The 24,174-nt window shown below is 37.5% G+C and overlaps 1 protein-coding gene across 1 annotated transcript in view; it reads left to right on the top strand.

Annotated features, from left to right (window-relative positions):
* Positions 1 to 19,763, top strand: part of KIF6 (kinesin family member 6) — a gene marked incomplete at its 5' end in the record, with an annotated part of 121,131 nt that extends 101,368 nt beyond the window's left edge. Inside the window, 6 exons of the mRNA XM_010289513.1 lie at positions 5,612 to 5,696; positions 6,708 to 6,845; positions 8,466 to 8,558; positions 16,286 to 16,375; positions 19,244 to 19,344; positions 19,726 to 19,763. Coding sequence (XP_010287815.1) covers positions 5,612 to 5,696; positions 6,708 to 6,845; positions 8,466 to 8,558; positions 16,286 to 16,375; positions 19,244 to 19,344; positions 19,726 to 19,763 — 545 coding nt within the window. The remainder of the gene's footprint in view (positions 1 to 5,611; positions 5,697 to 6,707; positions 6,846 to 8,465; positions 8,559 to 16,285; positions 16,376 to 19,243; positions 19,345 to 19,725) is intronic.
* Positions 19,764 to 24,174: the final 4,411 nt, after the last annotated feature.

Genomic DNA, 24,174 nt, shown 5'->3' with positions numbered 1-24,174 from the left:
TCCTGCTGACAAGAAATCCTATGGTTGTGGCTTCAGAATTTTTCTGGAAAAGTCATATATCATACCAACATTTAGAAAAGCATTCGGGAAATTCTTTTAGAGGGCTAACGGAGTAGCCAGGTGGGAGAGTGGAAACAAAACTTCCATCTGCTTATCTGAGAATCCTCAGCAAGAAATATGGATGCACTAAGCTTCGGTATCTCTTCTATGCTCTGTGACATGCAGCATGACTGCACCTTTAGCACCCTTAGGTATATCTTATTGTCAGTAAAGTTGTGCTATATTATTCTCAGTCAAGTTCTTATCTTGGCCAGGAATTGCTTTACAAAAGTTATGGTGCTGTCTTATTGCAACTGCAGTCTGCACATTGGTGGCAGTGTGTTCCTAATGTCTCAGCTTCATGATAAGCAACCAACTTCAGAGGTATTTTCCATCTTTTTCTTTCAAGAAGAGCATGACAAAACTTAGAAAAGAAACTTTTTATTTTCCATAAAAGCTCTTGGATGTTGTAGAAATGAATGCTAACGAAGTCTCAAAACTTATGGATGACAAACCACACTCCTTCTTGGGAGGCAGAGAAAAATCATTCAAATATCAGGTATGGTTTTATCTAATATTATGAACAAGATCAATGATGCAACAATAATCTCGTGTAATCAAATGGTACAATGTACTTATTAAGTGTAGGCAGAATCTGAGTTAGTAGGGGCTTCCTAAGACCCAGCTATGTTACTATTCCACTAGATCAACTGATGTGTATGGAACATATTAAACTTGAAGCTGCTTTTTTTCTTTCCTCACTATATTGTACTTGTATATTTGGAAACCAACAGAGAACTTTTAGCCACAATGGTTTCAGAAACTTTCATGGCTTGAGTGCAGCTGACGTGAAGGCAACGCCTTCTGTTTCATATGCCATGTATTTTCAGGAGCAAATATATAGATGACTAGTTTCAAAGAAGATACTTCAGGGAATTGAAGTTTGAGTCTGTATTTAGCCAAAACAGCTCACAGAGACTGGAAAAAATAGCTCCACTTTCCAGGTGTGCATTGGAAGTCAGTTAGTTTGGGCCAACATTAAGCCAGTAAAACAGTAAACAATACAATGGTACAAAGAAAAGCAGCATACCAATAGACCCTTTTACTAAATTCAGTGATTAAAATAAAAATAATAATCAACAAAATACAGATGCCCTTAATCCCACACACAGGCACTAACTTGTAAAGTGCTGAAAATAGGACAGTTTGTTTCAATGTATGCTCATGACCAACTGGCTGAAACTTTGAAAAATCTATTACATTAGGATTAGGGGTAAATTGCTCTAAAACCCACAATATAAACTCTTCCAGACATTAGAGTATTTTCATCTTCTCCTGAGTTTCATTGTGCATACCCATTTTTGCTTTTGTACAAGGTACACATGTGGTGCCCACTGACAAACATAAGTTGACATGGCCCAGGGGAGAAATAAGACAGACGAAGGGGAGAATTACTTGTAAGCTGATCCTGAATAACAATGGATGGGTAGTTCTTTTTTAAAAAAACAAATGACAGCACATGCTCCGGTTTGAAAACACTAAAGCTGGAGTTTGCCAAAAGCTGCAAAGCTGATAAATAAAGCAGTAAAAATATTAACTGGATACTGAAGTAAATTCTAAATTTGGTTACTTCAAGTGACTATAAATTTAAGCAGATAAACACAAGACTATCCAGTGAAAAAATGAAAATCTTTGACTGCAACTGTACAGTGGGAGGGCAGGGCACAATGTTATTTGAGGCACAAGACAATAAATCCCTAGGAGTTTGACTTCTAGGATACACTTAGGTCAAGAAATATATGAGAGTATAAAGTTCAGGGTCACAGAGAGTTTCTTGCAAAATTTTCTGACTTGTAGACAAGAATTTGCCAGAGTATTTCAAGTTGTTGCCAGCTTTCAGTAAACTATGGTGATAACACTTGCTATCTCATGCTAGAAATAGTGTTTTTCATCCATGCTTGCCATAATGCCTTGAAATAGTGATCCAGTTAGCAGGTGCTATCATTTCTTTCTGGTACTGTGTGATTTGGTGATGTGGAATGTGCCGTAAAATTCACTACTTCCTGTGCTCCAAAATTGACCCGTTCATTAGAATAAAATAATTATAACTAGTTTCAAGTTTTATATGACAAACTGTCAATCAATTAACGAAACGTCAACCCGGAGTGAACAAAACAGATGATAGCACTTCATGTTCTTCAGTGCAGTTGCAAAAGTGATATTGGATAGTTAATATTTCAGCAATAGCACCTCTGCACTTCTTAATGTATTGCAAATTTTTAAATGTATATGGGCAAAAGTTGGTCTCGTGAATTTGCAGTTTTTCTTAATTTACATGTACTTCGTATAGATGTGGTTAATACATAGATAAAAAGATTTGATCTTTCAGTAAACATTTTCTGTTCTTGCATGGGCAGGCAGATATATACAACAAAAGGAAACTCTTTAGAGGAATAAAAACCTGCAGCAAAAATAAAATATTTCTTCTTAGGTATCCATCTTAAACTTGTGAGTAAATATTATGCTTTCTACATTTTACTGTCAATTCACTCAGTTGTCCCTCTCATGCTATTTTAAAATAACTGAGCCTACCTGATGAAGAATGCTAACATGAGACATGAGATACAATGAGCCAGTAACCTCTGCCTTAGCTGCCTAGCTTCAGCTGTAGCTGAAATTGCCTGGGCTGGTGGAAGGAGAGATGTGTGAGGTGGCAGCAGCAGAAACCCAGGGGCAGAAAGAGGCCACTGCAGGGATTCAGGAAATGTAAAGGGAAGAGGGGAGAAAATAGGTAGCAGGGAATGAGGAGAAGGCAGAAGCGGCAGCAGACGGAAGGGTTGAAATACACTCCACCAGGTCATAGATCTCTTTTGCTTGGAACTTTAGGAAAGAGGCATCTGTTCATCTGTATATATTACAGTAGGCAGATTCAAAACGGTCTAGTCTCTAGAGCAGAATGCTATTCAGTTCACATCCTGCTCATTGCAGTTGTTGCAATGAGCAGGCATGAGAAAAAGCTGAAATGGAGACTGCAACGGCATGGGAGAAGACATCAGAGAACTTACAAAGCAGTGTCCAAGTAGGCATGTCCTAGACTTGACTTACCGCTGGACTTCACCTGACACTGTGATCAGACCTCTTCTGCTTTTGTGACTGGAACACACTGATGGATGTCTAAGTTGTAGCCATTTACTTGATGAAAGATCCAATGCTATTTTTGCTGCTGGGGCCACATCACCTTGCAGTGTACTCATCTCTTTCTGTTGTGTACATATGCAAAGCTTTGTGCTGCTCACCTTGCCCATAGCTGTGTTTCTGGCTTTTATCACCAGCATATTGCTAGAGATAATGGGTGTAGCTGTATTCAGGGTTGAGGATGCTGGGGCCTTTGTGTCATAGAGGTACTTGTCTCACATAAAATGCTTCATTATTATTTCTGAGGTAACTTGCAACCAAATAGGCCCTTCTACAGAGTGTAAGCAGCAGCAGAAAAACATTTTTCTCAGTGTTTTTATACAAAAGTGATCAAGTTCTGCCTAAGTTTGGCTGCCCTTTGAGAGCCAGTGGAAAATATTTTTCCAAGTACTAGATGTCCAAATAAGTCAGGGAAGGAAAGCTGCAGTATTATGGCCTTGCATCACTCTGTAATGACTAGCAGAATTTGGTGATGTTTTCATATAGGGAAGTTCTCACTTCAGAAACAGCATGAACACTTTAAAATGTTACTGTCTTCCACTTTTATTATTTCCCTTCATTACAAGGGGCTAGAGCTGCTACCTCCTGAACTCAGGCACCGTAACAGATTGTGTGTATGAGCCAAATGCAGTTCAGTATCCTCAGGAGAGTCCCCTTTAACCTCTGCTGAAGACAGCTCAAGCTAAGCCTGGCTGGCTTTGCACGGAAACATATTAAGGATGCTCACATGGCCTGTGAGTATGGCTCACTTGGGAGGAGGTAACTCCCTAAATCGTTTCAGTTTGTTCCACAAGAGCATATTTCTCTCAAGCCTGCATGCTGCGTATTCATGAAGCACAGAACAAATGTGGACCTTCAGGAGCTCTGCAGCGAGTATCTCCCCTCGAGTTCCCTGTGTAGCTCTGCGCTTTCCCGCATTATGCCTACTCCTGAGGAAGAAATCTGACAAATCAGAAAATCCTGATTCCCTGTAATCATTGGAAGGCTTTTCTTAAAGATTCTGACATGATTATTATGGCCTTCTTTTTATCTTTTGTGTTTGGTTATAGCTTGTTATACAATGCCACTGCTGTAGCATCTCTTCTGCTGTGATATTTGCACCTCCTGGCTTGCACATTCACTTTAACATTCCAAGCAGTTTATTTTTTAAACTTTTGAGGGTACCCTCTGCATGACAAATGTTTTCACCCTATCCTTCTTTTGTAACCTGCACATCCAGCAAAGCCTTTCAGTGTCTAAAATGAGAATTGTGCATGGGCTTTGTCCACCTTGGCTGTCTGTATTAGCATGCTTGACCTGAGTACTCTAAATGAATAAAATGCTTTTCAGCTTCATCTGTATTAAGCTACAGGGTGCTACAACAAAAGATTAATGGTTTCGGCTGGCGTGCTGACAGGCAGAGAGGGGTCATTACTGCCCTCTTGTTCCAGACAGAATTCCTCTCCTTGAAGAGAGGGTGCACTCCTCAGGCCTCATGACAGGTTGAGGTAGAATTTATTTTCTTGGCAGAAATAATAGTCGGAATGGAAACTTGCATGTGTTGTACAGCAAATCTTTTGTTTCTTTCATTTTTCTTCAGTTAGAAAGGTTAAGCATGTTTTCTTGGGAACCTTAAACTATTCTCATTCATCCTAGAAATAGAAACTGTTGTAATACTAGTAGGTAACTTCACATTTCTTTTCACCACTGAACATATAAACCATGATGGAAAGACTGTTTTGCCATTTCTCATAATAAGCATATTGTGTATTGCATGCTAACTAGCTCTGTTACAGGATAGGGAAATCCTAAGCTGCTTGCTTAGATTATCTTAGGCTACTCTTAAAGTATTTCCTCAGTTCTCCTTTACATTGAGAAATTTCTCACATAGTTTCAGGACATTTTCCTTATTTATACTAATTGTCTGAATTTATTGCTTACAAAGTTAATTTTTCCTTCATGATCTGTCTTTTCTCTTTTTTCTGTTACTCTATTTCCAGGCACCAGCACAGCTACTGTTGTCTCTTCTTTTTGCAACAGCTTTGCTGTTCTAGTCTTTGTAGCCAAAATGGTCAGGTTGAATGCATTTGGTAGGGTTTTATGCCAAAGACAAACTTTTTAAATGGACTGGCAAGCTCGCTTTTATTCATATCTAAAATAAATTTTCCAATCTTCACTGAAAAAAAAATTTAAAAGCAACTAATCACTAAAGTTGTCAAGTGTCTCTTATACTACGTAAGGCCTAAATAAGGAATTTGAAGAAACATTTCCGGAAGAGAGAAATGGTTAATGACCCACATTTCATTACCTTCCTCTTAAAAATAATTTTAATTCTAATTAGAAGTTGCTTCTTTTGACATCATATGGTCATTGTTTACATCTGATCATTCTCCTATAGCTGTTTCCAATCCTTCTGAAGAACTAAATATGCTCGATCCTGTAGAAGAGGAACTTCGAACAAAAATTGAAGAAGAAAAAAAAAGGTATTATTTCTGCCTCAAACTTCTGCCATTATTCAGAAGATAAATTGTACTGATAGTATATTAGTTACAGTTCTGCACACACAACTACCCTCAAGGCTGTCTCTGACATTTTAAAAACGTCAGCTTTGTGGTTCATTAAGAATTTTTAAATTTGTGTATATGCTGTTGGTTTGTCTGTAAGATGCCACAGTACCTGAGTGGGAAAAATTTATGCTTGGGCTAAAGGCTAAAAATAAATAAAAATAGCTTAATGTCCTCCCTGAGGATCAGTGTTAGAAACTTGTTGTTTGAATCCAAATGTATTGTGAACCTTTTTGGTTGATTCAGAAATGTCCTGCCCTCCTTGACCTAAGGAAAATCTTTAGGCTGTACAGGATTGATTAAGTGTAAATAATATGCAGAATATGCACTGATTAACCAATTCTTCTATTTGCTCTAATGTTGCTGTAGCCAGGAGGATAAAAGAAAATAGATGCAAGGATATCAACTCTAAATAATTTTCTATCATTTATAGTATGTGCAATCTGTGAGGAAACTTCTGGCTATTTCATACTACTGGTAAATCTCCAACTATAAGTTAGCCAAGAGGCCTCATTAATGAAGCTTCCATCTGAAAGGGGAATGAGTCCTCAGCTCCTATCTGAATCCAGACTCTGGTGACCAGTTGTTTATTAATGGTAACATGCTGAGAAATCAAAAGAAATAACTGACATATTTGATTGAACCTGTATTGTAACTGTTAATCAGTATTGATCCCACTTGAATTTCAGTAATTTCTTTAGTGAAATAAAAGCTTTGTGGGATAAGTTTCTTGTACTTTATTGTACAGTGAAGCTCTTATAAAATATGAGATGTCTTTTCCTACCACCACTCTGTCTGTGTCCCCTGCATCTCTGATTGATTGTTATATATTCTTTTGTAGTTTACATCTGTAACTGTTCTAGGTAGGATAAAGCTTTGTTCAGATATGTATTGACAGATCTGTAATATACTTTCTTCTTCTCATATTAGTTATAAATCAATGTTCAATCGCTTGAAAGGGCTGAAGGTAGAGATTGAGCACCTGCAACTTCTTATGGAAAAAGTCAAGATGAAGCTGCAAAAAGACTTTGAAATGTGGTGGTCTGAAGAGACAACAAATCTACAGGTATGAAATCACTTCATATTTCTTCCATATTCATGTAAATGTAACATCTTCAATCATTTCCTAAAGAAGTAGTTAATTGACTAGATAGAAAGGAGTATGAAGGAAGGAATTTTGGGCCTGATTCGCCTGTGCTTATGCTAATGTAAATCAGACAAAGCTCTTGTGAATTATGCTTGTATGAAGCTAACACAAATGAAGAAAACCCCTTGCTTTCTGCTCTATTTTCTGTCTTGACGTTCCCCCAGACAACTTGATTGAAAGCCAAGAATGGTCCCAAAATGCTGAAGACTCTGAAGGAACATAAAAAAAATCAAGGAGACTGGAAAAAATAATCTTCTTTATACTGCTAGGGAAACTATGATTTCATCAGGTTTATGACGTGTATATTAGATGATGACAGTCATAGCTGTAATATGGACAAATCCCAGCTAATATAATTGCTTTTTGGCTTCCTTTGTTTGCAAAGACTCCAGTAACCTTTCAGCTTTCCTAAACTCCCAGAGGGTCAGCAGCTATCAAGACAGAGCGTATGTCCCCTCACTCTCTAGCTGAGCCCACCACTGCCATCATTGTCTGTTTAAAAACCCAGCAGAAACAGAGTGCTGTGATTTAATGACTTGTGTAAAAAAACCCTAGAGATGTCCTTTTAAACAGTGTATTAGAAGTTCATAACACAGTCAGTCTGAAAGCTACACAGTTTCACAAACACAGGAGACAGTAAAAGAGGGTCTGGAGGGGGATCAACTGAAACAACAACATAGCTTTCTTATGCTCCCCTTCGGACACTTTTTTAATGTCTTCCAAGTAGTGACATGGCATCTCACAGCAAAGCATGGCCATGAAATGCACATCAGCCTAATGAAATAAAGTGCTGAGTGCAGTCCATCCAATATCATTCATTATTAACTGGAAAAGAAGAGTTAATCCTTGGGGAAAATTTGTTATAGACAAAGAAGTGCTTAGTCAGTATTTTGTTTAATTCTTATGAGTATAAATTTAAATTGTATTTTTAAGAAAACAGCCTAAAGTAAATACGGAACTTAACACGAGGAACTTAGTTATCCATAAAGTGCCACCTAACTAGCTTAACTTCAAGTTATCATTGCAAAATACTTTTCAGGTTAAAATCCCTAAGCACATTAGTGACAAAGAAGATAATGTTTTAGTCACTCTCCTGTCTAAATATTGAGTATTTTCAAAGCACTACAAGTAATATTCTTGAATCCACCAGAGCACATTTTTCTCTACCCCTTAACAGGAGAGGTCCAGGATTCAGCCTCTCATTATTCATCAGCAGAAGATTAGAAAACTGGAAAAAATAATTGGGATTGATTTCTTGGATCTTGACCTATCTATACATCTGAGCTCCCTAAGAAACTCAAATCAGCGAACACATGCTGTTACGTATTAAAAACCTGTAACTTGAGCTTAAAAATACTTGAACCAATCCTAAACACTTTTCTCTTTGTTCAGAAGTGTTTGTCCAAGTGAGGCAAATACTGTGTGATTCAGACTCTCTGTTTTCTGAATGAGTCATTGCCTACCTTGTTACTGCTGAGACCTGTAGGCCAATATTAAGCACTCTAAAAAAATCCTATCCTATATTTTTTTTTGATCTAAACCCAGCAGGAAAAGCCAGAGATGGTTAGCTCACCAAATACCACGATTGTTTATCCCCAGTTTATCAAATCCTTGCAACATCTACCAACTAACAGGTAAATCGGTCATTTTTCTCTTCCTTACTTACTTGTAAGAAAATGCAGTTTTAGTAGAAGTGCAGTTCACCGAATTCTTTTGCAAATATCACACTTAAACACCGTGTTTCCAGTTACAAGAGAAATTACTGTGTAGAAAATGAATTTTTATCATTCTGTTACTTTCCAATCATGTTGAAGGTAGCTTACTGTAACTCAGTTCTTTTGACCTGGTCTTGGGACTCTGGAAACCTATCACTAGGGTCCCCATGACAGATAGCTAAGAAAAGCAAGCCTGTTATCAGTCAATTTTGCTACTTGAGGAGACTATATATCCTTTGGAATGTGCTCAGGGGGCTACAAACCACAAAAAGATTAAAAAATTATTTAATATATAGCCTAGATAGATTTGCTCCTGAAAAATGTGGTGGTGCTACATTTATGGAGTATATTATTCCAAAATGATATTGCATTTGATATTATAAAACACTAATGCATCCTCTACAGTAGAAAAATGTAATCATCCTGGTTGTTTCATCATCATTTTGATTTCAAAACCTCTAATTTAAATTTACAGTAAAAGATCTTTCATAGCCTTCAAGCGAAGTAGAGTGCAGCAAAACACATACCACAATGGGCAGGTTTCCAGTCATTGACAATAAATGGAGGTGTTCTCTCTCCTTCCCTCTTCCTCTCTCTCCCCCCACCTCTCTCTTGCTCTCTTTTTCTCCTCTGTCTCCCCTTCCTTCTCATAATATAGTTAATCTTTGATGAGTGGCTTTATCTACAATTTTATAACAATACTCTGCAGCAAACATAATATATCCTACATACCTTTAAATAATGAATACTGGATTTTCTTAAAACCGTAAAATATATTCTGATTTTTCTTGCAAACTTTCATGTGTCTATAGTAAATGCTCCATAATCAGCACAGAGAGAAAATGAAACACATAATCCTCTAAAGTTGTCTAAAAAGGCATTTTCAGATGTCTCAAACTGATGAAAACTGACTAGCCTTCTCCAATTCTTATTCTGTGTTCTCTCAAGACTTAGGCACTATTTGCTTTGCAAATAGCTGACAGGTTTTAGGCCTAATTTGACCTGTTCATTTCTGGGTTTAGGCTGAAGGTTACTTGTCCCACAGAAAACCTGATGGAACAGAAAGTGAGGGCATTTTTGGTCTAGCTTAGCACAAAGTCAGCCAAATTAGCTCAAGCAATCCATGACTGTCACTCTTTTTAACTCTGTACTGAATTGAACTAAGGACCGCTTGCACAACCTCTCTGCTCCGTTGCTCTTGGGAACAATGATTTCGAGTTGGTGTGCTGATGCGTTGCTCAGGAGAGTGGTATCTTTTGCAGTCTAAGCTAGGATTGAAAAGACATGTGACAATGCCCAGGCACTTCCCAGTGCAATGGGAGACTGGCCTCCAGGAGTGGTGATTTCTCCTTCCTCTGCCCTGGCTCAGAAGCAAAATTGCATAACTGGTTTCTTTATAATTTTCTTTTAAATTTTTCTTTCAAATGTCTTTACCATTTGTGTTTATTACTGGAGGACAGGTGTCAGAAAAGTGTGTCTAGCATTTTGAATAGAACAGGGAAATGTGCCTGGTTGCTTTCAGCTGCTGAGCTTACTTCAGAGTCCTGCACTGCCCCACCGCATCTCTTACAAAAAAATCACATGTTCTTTATAACAAACAATTTCTCTGTGTCTAAGTGATGGACATGTTGACTGAGATTAACTGGATGATCCTTGCGTACATATCACAGACCCAGAACATTCATCTTCTTGAACTTAAATAGAGGGAGTTAGCATGAATATAGTTTTGTTTTCCCATCTCTATCAATATTCTTACAATGATCTTTTGAAATTAACTGTCCTTTCCTCCTTATAGTTTCAGAAGGTTGATCTTATTTTATGTTAGGCTGTTTAAACGTATTTTACATGGGCACATTTCCAGCGTGATGTATATGGAAGTAGAAACACTATTTCTGCTTTTTGTGGGGTGGAGCTGCAGGCGCAACATCCCACTGTGCATGAAAATTTACTTTTCCCCATACTTGAGGCAATAACATTTTAGAGTAAAAGTTTCCAATTTCACAGGCTTTAAGAGTATAAAACAGTAGAGTATTTATTTCCCCAGGATTTCCTTGACCTCAGTTGACATGGGAACTTTACTTACCAGTTCCCATGATTGTGTAGGATGAGTCCAGGCTACAATTGCTCCTTTTGGTTACATAGTCCCAAGACACAAATGGCTCTTTGTTTCTAACTCACCTAGAAATAAACAATCTCTTTCTCTGAAAACATATTGCTGTCTTCACCCAGCAGAATAACCGGTCACAAAAGCAGAAACTGACATAAATTATATTTGATATAATGTGGTGTAAATAAAACCTATTTCCAAGATGGAATTCAGTTCACAGATGTGTTCAATAGATATAAGATCTAAAACTTAGTGGGCTGCATGTCAGAAATCTAAGGCTGCTGTTGACAGAGTAAGTATGTAGTAAAATCATTCAGACAAACTCCTGAGTATGAATGGATATAAATACAATCTTCAGGATTAGCAGTAATAAATTATCTGCCTCAGCATATAAAGGATACAGGTATATTCCGTAATCTTTCTTGAGATTTATATGTGTGTTTGAATAAAATCTTTTGATCACCTTCTAATGCATGATTCATGTGGATTGTTACTGTTTGACACACCTTAGTCATGTTACCAGACCAAATTAAGCCTTGAGAAGGTTATATGATAGCCTCAACTTGTATTTTATATTAAATCAATTTATAACTAAAACAGAGAAGGGAAGCTGGTAATCCTTTTGAAGCTTAATACGGATACACACATATAAAAGGCACTTGACTCATGGCCAAACATGTCTCTTTTTCAATTGAAAAAAAAATGGTTGAATCGCCAAGTGTCAGAATGTGTCTGTGTTAATAAAGGAGTTGGACAGTGAGCATTTCTGCCTTAATCAGTAAGGTCTGAAAGCCATTGGCTTTCCAACTAGCATACTCCCACTAGCATAAGAAGCAAAACATTGATTTCAGCGACCACTGGGCTGAAGTCAGGGAAAGGGTGACATAAGAGTTATCTGTGGGTTTGGCACGAGAAAAGTCATTTCTGCATAAGAAAGGGAATTTCATGAACAGGTTAATCACATTACCAAATCTGATAAAATAGCTGAAACCAGTAGTTTGTATGTTGTAGAGGCTTACAGACTCATGTTCATTAACCTCTTGAGTAGATTCAGATTTCCAGACTATATTTATCTTTGCATATGTCTTTCATATGAAGGTTGCAGAAATATTAAATCTCATCTGATCTGAATATACTACTTAAAATGAAGAACAACTGTGCAAAGTGGAGAAAGAATGACCCATCTCTACATTTCAGACAGAAAAGGGTCTAATCAGCAATCCCAGAGTCACAGTACAAAGAGAAAGAACTTAAAATAATCATTAAGAAGTTATTTCATTCAAAAGGAAGACCTAAAAAAAATCCTTCAGACTTGAAAGAGAATACCCAACTTGTCCATATTGTCTCTACCATTAAGCTGTGGTGCTAACTGCAACTCGTACTGTATGTACATTTATGTCTCTTAGTGGGTTCCTGTCAAGTCTGCCAAAAGTCTTAGAATGCATGTTGGGCTCAGCACTCCATGTCTGCTCCACTTCAGAATTCAAACACAGTGTTTTGTTCATCCTCGTATAGTCTTCTCCCACATTGGCATTCATTTAAGAAATTTATCAGATCCTTGTCTGTTCAATTTACTTCTCTCACTGAATATTTAATTTCACTAGTGTTGAACTGTTCTTGTATTCCCCTTGAATTAAGCAAATGTTGGATAGCTATTCAAATCTTCTAAAAAATTTTGGATTTTTTTATTCTCTCAGAAGGAATGCATTCCTTTTTAGTTCCGTCAGATCCTTCTTAACCTCACTCATTCCCTATTACTGAATCTCATTTATCCTATTCCAGAAAGCCCCACAGTATGTTCAATCTCAGACTCCTTGGCTCTCCAGCTTCTTCTTCAAAATCTTCCTGTCACTTTAGATTCCCTTGGAGATATTTTCAGATAACTCTTCATGTTCCCTGATGACTTTGAGCATCAGATTTTTTAACTTTTATTGTCCTGGATTGCAAAATTTGCTCCCTATATTAGTGCTATGTGAAACAAGGGAAATGTTTACATATTTTGCAGCATTTTCTGTCGTAATCATTTTTCATTCCTGCCAATTTACTGCAGTGTTACATGATGATAAAATATAATCTGGGAATAACATTGTTGATTAATGACATTTCAAAGGTTTTCACATTCTGTTGGTAACAATTTAACTTGAAAAATTTATCTATGAATTTGCAAGTCAGGCCAAATTTGATTTTGTAAACAAAAAATAAAATGCTCAGATGACTGGAGAACTGCAGCTGAGGCTTTTTTAACATTGCAGAGGTTGCACACCTTCAAATTTTATGCTTTCCATTTTAATCTACCTGATTTTCCGCTTTTTTGCAGCTGGGAATCAAGCATACATACCATGACACCCATCATCTCTCTAGCTCCTCTACCCTATGTGCTTGATGGAGCTGGTCAGTCCATGGGACAGCTGTCTCTGGCCCTTGGGTTCCTGCAGCAAGGGAGACACTGCCACAATACTGTGTACATCTCTCTAGCTGCTGCCCCATGCCTTACTGAGACATATACCTCCAACAGATGATGCCCCAAAAAAACCCCCAAGTTACCCACTGGGTGAAGGTACTAGGCTAAAAAAAGAACTGAGACATATTAACTTGACAGACTATTTTTAATCTCCAGAAAAAAGCAGGAATTTTACTGAAGCTGTCAGAAAACAATGCTTTGAGACTTCTTAAATTCAAGTCAGGGAAAAATCAGGTAGATTCAGAATGAAAATGGGAATTATACATTATCAAAAGAACCTGACTAATGTTAGAACTTAGGAGCCAGACAAAGAGACAGGACTTGTACACCTTGTATGTCCATCCAAACACAAAACTGGGATTCAGGAGTGCCTATTTACACACTACAGAAATGTTGGTTGGAAGGCAGCTCTAGAGATCTAGATCAACTTCTTGCTTGAAGAAGGACTATCATCACACTAAATCAGGTCAGCTCTGGTTTTGTCTGGCTTTGGCGAACATCCTGAGGTGTCCAGTCCTTCAGACTTAACACACAGAGAGAGGGATCATAACCCCAACCCCGAGCTGTCATAACGACTTTCCATTAAATTTAGAGCAGTACGAGCGAAATTTCTCATCTTTTCTCATCACTGGAACAGCATCTAACACTCAGATGAAGGAAGACAGTCCTGGCTTCTGAGAACAGGCTATGAGCCAGCCATCTGAGCATATAAGCCACTGCACAGCAAAATTACACTCTTTTGTCCGGTAATGGTTTTAAACTGAAAGAGGGTAGATTTAGACTAGATACAAGGAAGAAATGTTTCACAATGAGGGTGGTGAAACACTGGCACAGGTTTCCCAGAGAGGTGGTAGATGCCCCATCCCTGGAAACATTAAAGGTCAGGTTGGATGGGGCTGTGAGCAACCTGATCTAGTGGAAGATGTTCCTGCTTATTGCAGGGGGGTTGGACTAGATGAGCTTTAACCGTCCCTTCCAACCCAAACTATTATATGAGTCTATGATTTTGTGATTATGATTCAATGTATCTTGCAATGCCATAGAAATATTATCAGACCTTCAGTATGAAGGATGCAAATTATCCCCGTACAAGCCATGCATGTAGCCTAGGGATTAGAAAAATCTCTGGAATATATATAACAAGGATTTGAGTTCTGCCAAGCTGAGGGACTCATTTGTTAAATTAGTACTCTAATTGTTAACCTCTTATATGGAAGCAGCACTTTGAGTCTTTACAAAAAATAGTTATAAGCTTCCTTATAAATTTCCTTAACTTGCAGGAGAAGAGTTTGCATCCCACAGACAAAAATGGCTGTAATCCCACAAACAGAGGGTAGGAGTCCATCTCTGAGCACAGTAATGTTAATTTCCTGATTCTGAGCATCACCTCACTCAGTCTAAGGTGTTTTTTTTAAATATCACCTTCCTCAGGTGCCCAGTTCTCCCAGACCACTCTAAGGCAAGTTTTGGCATATTGTCCCGGATCCAGGAATACACTTGAAAGTCAGATCCCTAGAGGTCAAACCCTGCCACACCTGTAGTATCTAGGTTTTTTAATAGATCTGGATCTAAGTCCAGTTTAAAACGGGGATTTAACAATTTTGGAGAATAATTTTCATTTAAAGTCAATGGAAAAAATTAGTTCAAACATATAAATAACTGCAGCTTAAAACTGAAATGACTCACAGTATTTATACAATTATACATTTCTGTTCATGGCAAATGAAAAGCAAAGAAGCTTATATCAATGAAAAGAAAGCAATGAAAAAGGACCACGTTAAGTCACATTACCTTACATTTGTTGCAGGCTAAGAACACAGTCATGGACGGTTGCTATGGTTCAGTTGATATGTAGTGATTTATTAAACCATGGTTACTATGACTTGGATGCCTAGGTATCTCAGGGCACAGACACAGACTCCTTTTAGAAAAGTGAATTTAAGCCCCTAAATCACTTAATTTTTAATAACTACCAAATCAGTGGAAAAAATGTTCAGGAAATCCTGAAGCAGAACTAGGATGTGAAGTTCCCAGATATTGTTAAACTACATAGTAGGTAATAACGTCATCACAACCCTTCTAGCTCTTGTAATATGTAGGTGTAATAAAGTATGGAATATTATCAACATTAAATATAATATTGCTTTAGTTGAATTAGGCTGAGTCTTGAGGTTATTTTAATCCATTTAGGCAGGTGCGAATGGCATGGGACTCGAGGAGTTAAAGAGAAACATTCAGTAAACCTGGAGCTGTTCATTTGAAAATGACTTATACTCTAGGGCACAATATTTTCTGCAAAACTGAACCTGGCACAGTGTAATACAGTAAAATTTTAGTAATAAATGTCTTTCCTTTTTCAAGTTCTCTGCCAGAAATATCAATTCATCAGCCAACAATGAACAAACTACTGCAGAGTTAGAAAAGCAAGAACTTGCCAATCCTGCCATCTACTGGAAAAGACCTAAAACTGAGTAATTCAATGTTTCCACTCTCTCCAAGATTGGCACCGGATCCAGCAGCACACACAACCCCCGGGGAAAGGAGACAGTCCCTAGACATCCCGTGGCAGAAATTTGCCTTCCTAGTGGAGAGAGTCCATGATAACATCTGCAGGGACAGGAATGCATAACAGCTGTTTGCAATATATTTGGCTATCATCAACAAGCCACATCCCAAAGTCCTCACTGAGCTTTTATCCAGTCTCCCACTGATTTCAGTAATAATTTTGCCTGACTAAAGAATGGAAAATGAGCTAAGGCCTCACTTGGCTAATAGTCAGTTTGGGAACTAAATATACCATTACAAACTGTACATCAGATACATCAAAGTGCTTTACAAGACCTGCTTAGAAGGCAAATGCTAAAAGTATAATCTTTAAGAGCTTATTTGTCATTCTTTTGTAGCCACATACTCTACATAAACCTGATCACATGGATTCAGCTGAAAATCCTCTTCCAGTAAATAACAAATGCTTTATATAGACAAAAAAATTCTTGAAAAACAGCTTATTTGTATTTACTCAGCATGTATTAATATCCCCTCCACAAGGGCTTTCCTTCATTTCTGCTCCCATTCCAGTTTTTCAGACACCACAAGGGTCAGCCCTAATGAAGATCCAGCTGGGAAAAACAGTACAATCACTTCTAGTAACCCAACTTCAAAAACAAGGTAAGAAGCACACCCAGGCTGTTCAGAGGAAAAAGCAAACCAGTAAGTAGTATAACGCCTACGTAGCCCTCTATCAGTCTCTTTAACAACAGTATCTTTGAAAAACAAAAATAAAACTGAAATTGCATATTTTCCTTCAACTTCCAAAACACCACCAAAGCTGTCCCATAGTTTTACACCACGTAGCTACGTTATCAGCACTAAAGAGATCGTTTCTTCTTTGGCCTGAGGCTTATGAATCCTCATGAGATTGTCTTCTCAGCAAGAGAAAGGGACTCTGAAAGAGTAAATAAAAACATTTGAATGGAAGAGAAATCAGAGTGTGTAAGTATTGCGGAATGCAGGAACTACATAGAGATATTTTAATTCCTGCGATGTTTTAACAAATTTTGGGGTTTTTTTGTTGTTAACAAATTTTGAGTCTCCCTCCTACTAATTATTCCAGTAAAATGAAATGACACCAGCAGCCTGGGTGTGTCAGGCTTGGCAAAGGTTACATGTCATATTTTCTCAAAAGAGGTACTGCGTTGTGAAAATTAGCTTAGCGGGTTAACAGAAACTACTGGTTTTTTGGGTTTTTTTACAGGGTCTCTACTTTTTCTAATGTGCTCATTTCCATGTTCTTTTCTCCCACCAAAACATCATGCCAAGCCAGTATACTTCAGAAGTTACATTCTTATTGTGCTCAACAGTTCTGGCTATTAAGGCCCTTAGGAAAATATGGTTAAGTTACTATTTTTCCTACTGCATTAGAAAGAACAAATCACAAGCGTTTTTTTCTTTCATTTTCCAAAACCATCCATTTCTAGAACAGCAAAAAATCATGGAAAATTTCATCCCCCCAAACCTAGTGTTTTAAATTGCATTTGTGTTTAAGAGAAACAGAAGAAAAAGAGAAGCTAAAATGGAATTTTAGCTTTAATTTTTTATATTGTTGCTAATCAAATGAAAATCAGTAAGAGTATAGTGCTTTACGGGTATTCTGAGATCACCTTGTAAATTACATAAACAGAGGTATTTTATTAAGTTCATTGTCATGGGACTGGAACATCTCTCATATGAGGAAAGGCTGAGAGACCTGGGCTGTTTAGTCTGGAGAAGAGAAGGCTGAGAGGGGACCTTATCGATGTCTATAAATATCTGAAGGGTGGCTGTCAGGAGGATGGAGCCAGTCTCTTTTCAGTAGTGCCCAGTGACAGGACAAGGGGCAATGGGCACGAACTGCAGCACAGGAAGTTCCACCTCAACATGAGGAAAAACTTCTTTACTGTGAGGGTGACAGAGCACTGGCACAGGCTGCCCAAGAGAGGTTGTGGAGTCTCCTTCTCTGGAGACCTTCAAAACCCGACTGGACGCATTCCTGTGCAACCTGCCCTGGGTGATCCTGCCTTGGCAGGGGGGTTGGACCAGATGATCTTCAGAGGTCCCTTCCAACCCCTACCATTCTGTGATTCTGTCGTTTCTGGAATTTTTTCTATTTTGGTTCACTAATTCAGCAACTGAAGACTTAATTAGTAGCACAAAGACAAAGATGTCAGACTTCTATTTTATGTCAGGCACAACTATGTTCTACTGCAATAGCCAGATAAGGAACAGTGGAAATAACTGTAATTACAAAAGGTTGGATATGGAAAAAAAAAACCACGTTTCTCCCTTTAGTTCCACTTGTCCTTCCATATTGTAATTTTTATCACTGTATTTCTCATTCTATCATTAGTGCTTAAGGCTAAAGACACAGGGCCAAATTCTTAGCTAATTAGAGTAGCTTCATTGTACTACATCACCTGGAGTACTGGAGTACTCCAGTACTGGAGTACCTGGAGTACATCACCTGGTACTACATACCACTGGAGGGTCTGTCAAAAGCAGAAGTCACAGTTCAACTGCATAGATACAAGATGTCAGCTGGGATTGGAGGTTCGGCAGCACAAGGGAGATGCCCCTGTCAGTAAACATCAGGAATGTCATGTGATTGTTTACTTCTAGGTATGTATGAAAACTTAATTCCCTGACAGTAGGCAAAAATACTGTTGAGCTGTTCAAATAAAGAGCAGCATTTTTTCCTGAAGCAAACACACACATAACTTATAGTACTGGTGTAACTTACTGAAACTGTCTTAGTAGCTCTTACAGAAATGTTTTTACTGACAAATTTATTAGAAAGGGTGCAAAAGAGCATTTTATCATTCTTTAACAACTTTGAAAATAGAAAATAGCTTTTTCTCTGATTTACCACTCCCATTTGAAGAAATGTCACACTAGAAAGAAATTGCAAATATCTGTCTCCTTTCTCTGTGTAAGGAAAAACTACTACTATTTGTCTGTCTGACCCTCTGAAGATTATTTTTAATGTTTCCTCTTGCTACACACTTAAGCAGAGCTATTTGGATTAAATAGTTCCCAAGGAAACTGCAATTATAATGCAGTAGACTTGTATATAGTTTATTCTGAAGTGCACATTGTTATTATACAGGGCACACAAAATACCTGTATTTCATAATATGTGTTTCTATGAGGGGTCTATAAAAGATGGATGGGCACATCCATCATTTCTTTGGTACACTCATTATATTAGGCTTTTCCGCTTGACAGTAAGTCTTTGACTCAGCAATACCATATTTTTAACCCTTTGTGAGAGGTTTTATAACTGATAAGCATGTAGCTCTACTAAACTAAAAGGATACTAGCTAATCTGAAGAGTCTACATAACAGCATTAAGAAGTCTTGAGCTTGGTTCTCCTCTGAAGTGCGCCATGCCTAAAAATGTATCTGGACAACGAAGTCTTCCATGCTGAAAGAAGAGAGGAGATAATGGAATAGAAATATAGCTGTCTTAGTTGGGTCCACAAGTCTACTTTCTTATTTCAGGACCCCACCAAGTTCATCTATTCCTCTGACTGGAGACAGCCAGGCTGATGCTGACATCCTAGCTTTCATTAAAGCAAGACAGAACATCCTGCAAAAGAAAGGTAAATCCTGCCAAAAACTAGAAAGCCAAACCAAAATCTCCAGTATAGCATTTTAAAGCCAAAATAGCTCTAATCCGCATTTATACTGACGCAAGTGAGAACTGATTCTGGCTTGAGTTATATTACATTATGTTCTCAGCCGTTCTAAACACTTGAGGTTCTTTGCATGTATTTATTTTAGTAGCTCGATACTGCAGCGTAAAACTATGAAGGCTGTCTGTTTTTCTCAGCCACCATCAGTGAACTTTCTGGGACATGCATGTCTGTACAGCCTGCACAGTACACTTAAGTAAATGCATTTGAATGTGGTTTCTTGATGATTAAAATACTTCCAAAATTTTCTGTATACATTTTCTTTAAACTATCTGGCCTGGTTCTCAGCTGGTACAAATTTAACGGTAACAATTGACACCAAATAAAGATTACGCAAATGATTGCACTGTACCCTACCTCATGAGGCAGACTGACCTACTGTGTCTGGCAGAGTATGCCATTAACAGGTATTTCACTATATCAAGGTATAGTGAAACTTTCTATGGGTATTTGTTACCCAATCAGGTACTGAAAGCAATCATAGGTAGGCAATAAAATTTACTTTACAGTGTAGATAAGTAAAATTGGCAGGAAGCAGAAAGCACTAAATACACAACAATGGCATTATAAGGTAGCCTAGAAGTAATTCTTCATGACAAAGAAAAATGACCCGTGCTTTTTTTTTTTTTTTTTTTTTTTTTCTGGAATAATAGTTTTTAGTGGCAGCATCCAATTAGACAGAAGATGAAAGTGGTAGTGGTTACTGAAGCAATAACTTTCCATCAGCACTTGAGTGCTGATGACAGCATTATTCAGCAAGCTATCAGCACCTGACAGATGGTGTTAGCACTGTCACAAAGTGGGGCTTTGGTATCACACTGCTTATCAGAAAACTGTCAGGTAAACACACGGTGGCTGGAAGAACAGCCTCCCTACGCTCATCCAAAGCAAACACTTAACACACTTAGGCTTTGGGATCCCTTTTGTGTTTATTTAGAAAAGCTGTTGTCAGGTTTCTTCTGCAAATGAAATCAAGTTGAATTTATAGGCACCTCACCAGAAGAAGGTTAGAGAGAAATGTCTTTCTTACAACAAACATTTCAGGCATTTAGAAGGTCCAGATCTGTCTCATTTTGTGAAGTACAGTAATCTAACAACAAGAGCACATCATGTCCTGTGATCATTTCCTAAATCATACCATATCAGGAATGTCTCAAATGCCTCTTCAGCCACCGGCTATTATCTAGCATCATCCATCAGTTTCAGAAGGGACTAAGCATTGTCAACATTGACAACTATTAGGCCCCAAGTTATGAAAGGTATTGCTGCAGAACAGAGGACAGTCAACAATTCTAAAACTGTTCTGAACTTCAGTTAGACAAGATGGGCTACATGCTGCTCTAGGTAGCCAAAAATGAATGGAGCGGGATTTACACAGTACTTACTCTGGTCACCCTGGCAGTGCAGGGCTGGACAGCTCAACCAATCACTGAGCATAGGCAGGGGAACAAAAAGTAAAGAGACTTCATAAGTATGACCTGCATATTACAAACATGTAGGGACCTGATCTGTCGTATGTAAAGAGACAGCTCAGCAGCAAGTTCTGAAGAAGGATTTGGAGTCAACGTGGCAGATAAAAGAAGTTTTTTCCTCCTTGACTGCTTGTGAGGAAAGGGAAAACCTCCCAGATTGAAGGATCGAGCCACTGAGAGCAGGAACCATTGATCAAAAAATGTTTGTAAATTCTAATTTAGCAATATGGAAAAGGGTAAAATCTATTGACTAGCACTGCTAAAGAAGTACTTTATGCTTCAGCACCGTAGTGAAACCTGAGGACATTTATGAGGTGCAGTGGTAGCCTTTCTAATGGGAGAAGAAAATGGGCTGAGAGACTCCCCTATTCCCATATATCTCATAGTCTTATGTGTTCCCTTTTCCTGTGAGCACATCACTTCACTCTTACTAAAAGGAGATGAGAAGCACAGTAACTGCCGTAGTGTTTGTACATCATTGGCTATAAGGATCTTCTGATAACAATTGCACCCAAAGCAAAGGACAACTGGAAGGTTTTCTTTTTGAGGGTGGGGATGGGGACTTGATAGAGTTAAGCAGAGGAAGAGTAGAAGAAAAAGGGAATGTATTCTGACTGAATACTTTGGGGAAAAAAGTTATGTGTTATTAGTCTGACACAGAACTTTTCCTCAATAAATTTCAAACATATACAAGATAAACCAGATAAATTATTTGCCCAGAGCCACTAAGCTGAGTCGGACAGCTTCATATAGAAGCTACACATGCTGAGTCCCAGCTCAGTGCTCTGTTGTCTCCTTCCCAAACTCTCTTCAACTGAGATGTTCCAATGAGCATTTCTGCATTTGCATGCAAATGTATTCACTCCCTGCATGATTTTTACACACAGAGCGCCCTGCAGGAAACAACACAAAAAAGCATAGGTTCAGCCAAACCTAAGTCTGCTAGGCCTAAAAAATGTCAACACACTTACTGCTCTTTCCTTTATTGATCCTGACCCTTTCAAGCTGTTATATCAGTATCTTAGAAGCAAACTGAGGGCTTCACTTTACATTAGCTGGGAAAAAAAAAAAAAGGATAAATGTGTGCAGAAGCCAACAGAGTGGAAAATAAGTTTCATAAACAGAAAGCATGGGAATGCTCAATATCCTTAGTGACAGTAATGCATGGGTGGGAATGAGAGGTCTCAGAGAAGATTACCTCAGGGTTTGTAGGTCGTTGCCATTTGCTTTCTAAACAGCAATGAATTAAAGCAGGTACATTCAGAGGGGCTTGCTGGGATTGTTAAAGCATTGTAATAACTACACTGGGAAGCCTTTGACAAAGGGGCTACTCTGCAAATATGCTTTTCTTGTCTTGTTCAGTCTCAAAGTAGAGAAATGAAAATGCAGAAGAGCAGATTAATGTTTTTTTTGTCTTAAAAGTTTTAAATGAAAAGATTTTTTTTTCCTCTCTTTCGTTTTGTGTTTCTGAAGTTCATTTTAAAATGGCAACACAACCTGAAATATAGTCTAATCTATTCTTTATGTCCTTTCAGGCTTGGGGAACAAATGAAATTCGTGTTGCAGTCCACTGTTTCCTTTTAGTTAAAGACTTTTATTCTTTGCTTTGCTCTTCTCTTCTGTTTAGAAACAGGTATGCATAACTACTTTAGATGTACAGTTTTAATTGGTAAAGATATAGAAATGATTTTTCTTTGACAGCAAAATCCATTTCTCCGGCAAATAATTTTTGAATATTTGCACTCAGTATCTTCAGCTTGCATTAAGATTAAGCAAAACTAAAACATCCAATCAAGAATGTGCTAAATATGTTTGTTTATTGAGAATTTGTTGTATGTTTTCCAAATGTTAAAATTATCTAATATATTAATGCTTGTCTACATCTTTAATCTGGAGAACACTTATTATTACTGATGGTAGTTTTGTTTGCATGGATTTGCATAAGGCTTTATTAATTACATCTAGTTGGCAGCCAGAGATGCTTGTGCAAAAATAGTAGTTAATTGGGTTACAAAAGTCTATAAAATTTCATTTGAGACCTTTTGCTGATTTTTATTTTCTTCCCCAGAAATAGTAGTTTTCATATCACATGATTAGAATACTGAGATTGCATTGTAGTTAATACAAGTTTCTAATAAATTTTTATTAGAAAGTAATACTAGAGTTCAAAATTTCCCAACTTTTTTTTTCATTTGAATACATTAAATGTTGTGCAAAATACACACCCTTGAAGGATATACAGGTTTCAGAATAAACAATGACACTTGATAAAGTAAAATAGGGTAAATGGTTGTAAAACACAAATGAGATGTGAAAATTTAAATGCAATTATATACGTCAGTTCACTGTTGACTCTCTACTACTTTATTGCATGATATCCAGTTATGCAAGAACTTATTTTACACATCAGACTAAACCAATTTGAACTATGCAATGCAAAATACAGTCTATTTCTCTGAGATATACATAGTTCCAGATTGAAGCAATTATTTTTCATGCTATTGATAAGCTTATAGTCATGCATTTGGAAGGATTTGGGTTGTTCACATAAAAATACAGCAATATATTGGCAAAAGTCACATATCAATCTCAAGGATCTGTATTTCCTTAAGTTGTTGATACTTCATTCTTTGGCAAATTCATAATTAGTCAGAAGTACATGGCGAATTGGTATGTTCAAAACTACAGAAGATATATGTTTATCAAATTAACAACTAAGAAACAATCAATTAAGAAATATTAAAGTTATGTTTTTTCTGCATTTGGATTTTCTGTAAAAATCAGCACAGCTACCATGTAAATTGGTAAGCTTTACGTAGAATTTCGGATGTGCAAGTTGAGATAAAAGTCAGCTATATTGTTGCTTTGGAAAGAGAAAGGGTTTGGTCAGAGGTGGGAAAATCCACAGGTCTTTCCCCTTTTGTATGTTTGCTTTTTTGGAAATTATATTAAAATTACCTTTGTCTGCCAGAATCTTTATCTGTCTGTCTTTATTTTTCTTCTTCTTACTCTGTTATATATAAACATTCTATTAAATATAACCAAATTAATGTTTATACAGCTTTGTTGAGGAGAGCAGGGCCATCATCCTGTCTCCATCCAACCCAACTAACTGGAGAAGAACCAGAGGTTCCAAACATTTCTGGGCAAAGCAACTGTCTTTTTCAGTTTTCAGTAAAATCCCCATTATGGTGGATTTATTTGAAGGTGGCCAAAAGAGAATTACTAGTACAACAGCTCATTTCTTTTGACGTTGAAGCATTTC

The sequence above is a fragment of the Phaethon lepturus genome, unplaced genomic scaffold, assembly GCF_000687285.1.
Source record: "Phaethon lepturus isolate BGI_N335 unplaced genomic scaffold, ASM68728v1 scaffold13346, whole genome shotgun sequence".
NCBI lineage: Eukaryota > Metazoa > Chordata > Aves > Phaethontiformes > Phaethontidae > Phaethon > Phaethon lepturus.
Note: the sequence above shows the minus strand (reverse complement) of the source record. Positions and strands in the feature narration are given on the sequence as shown.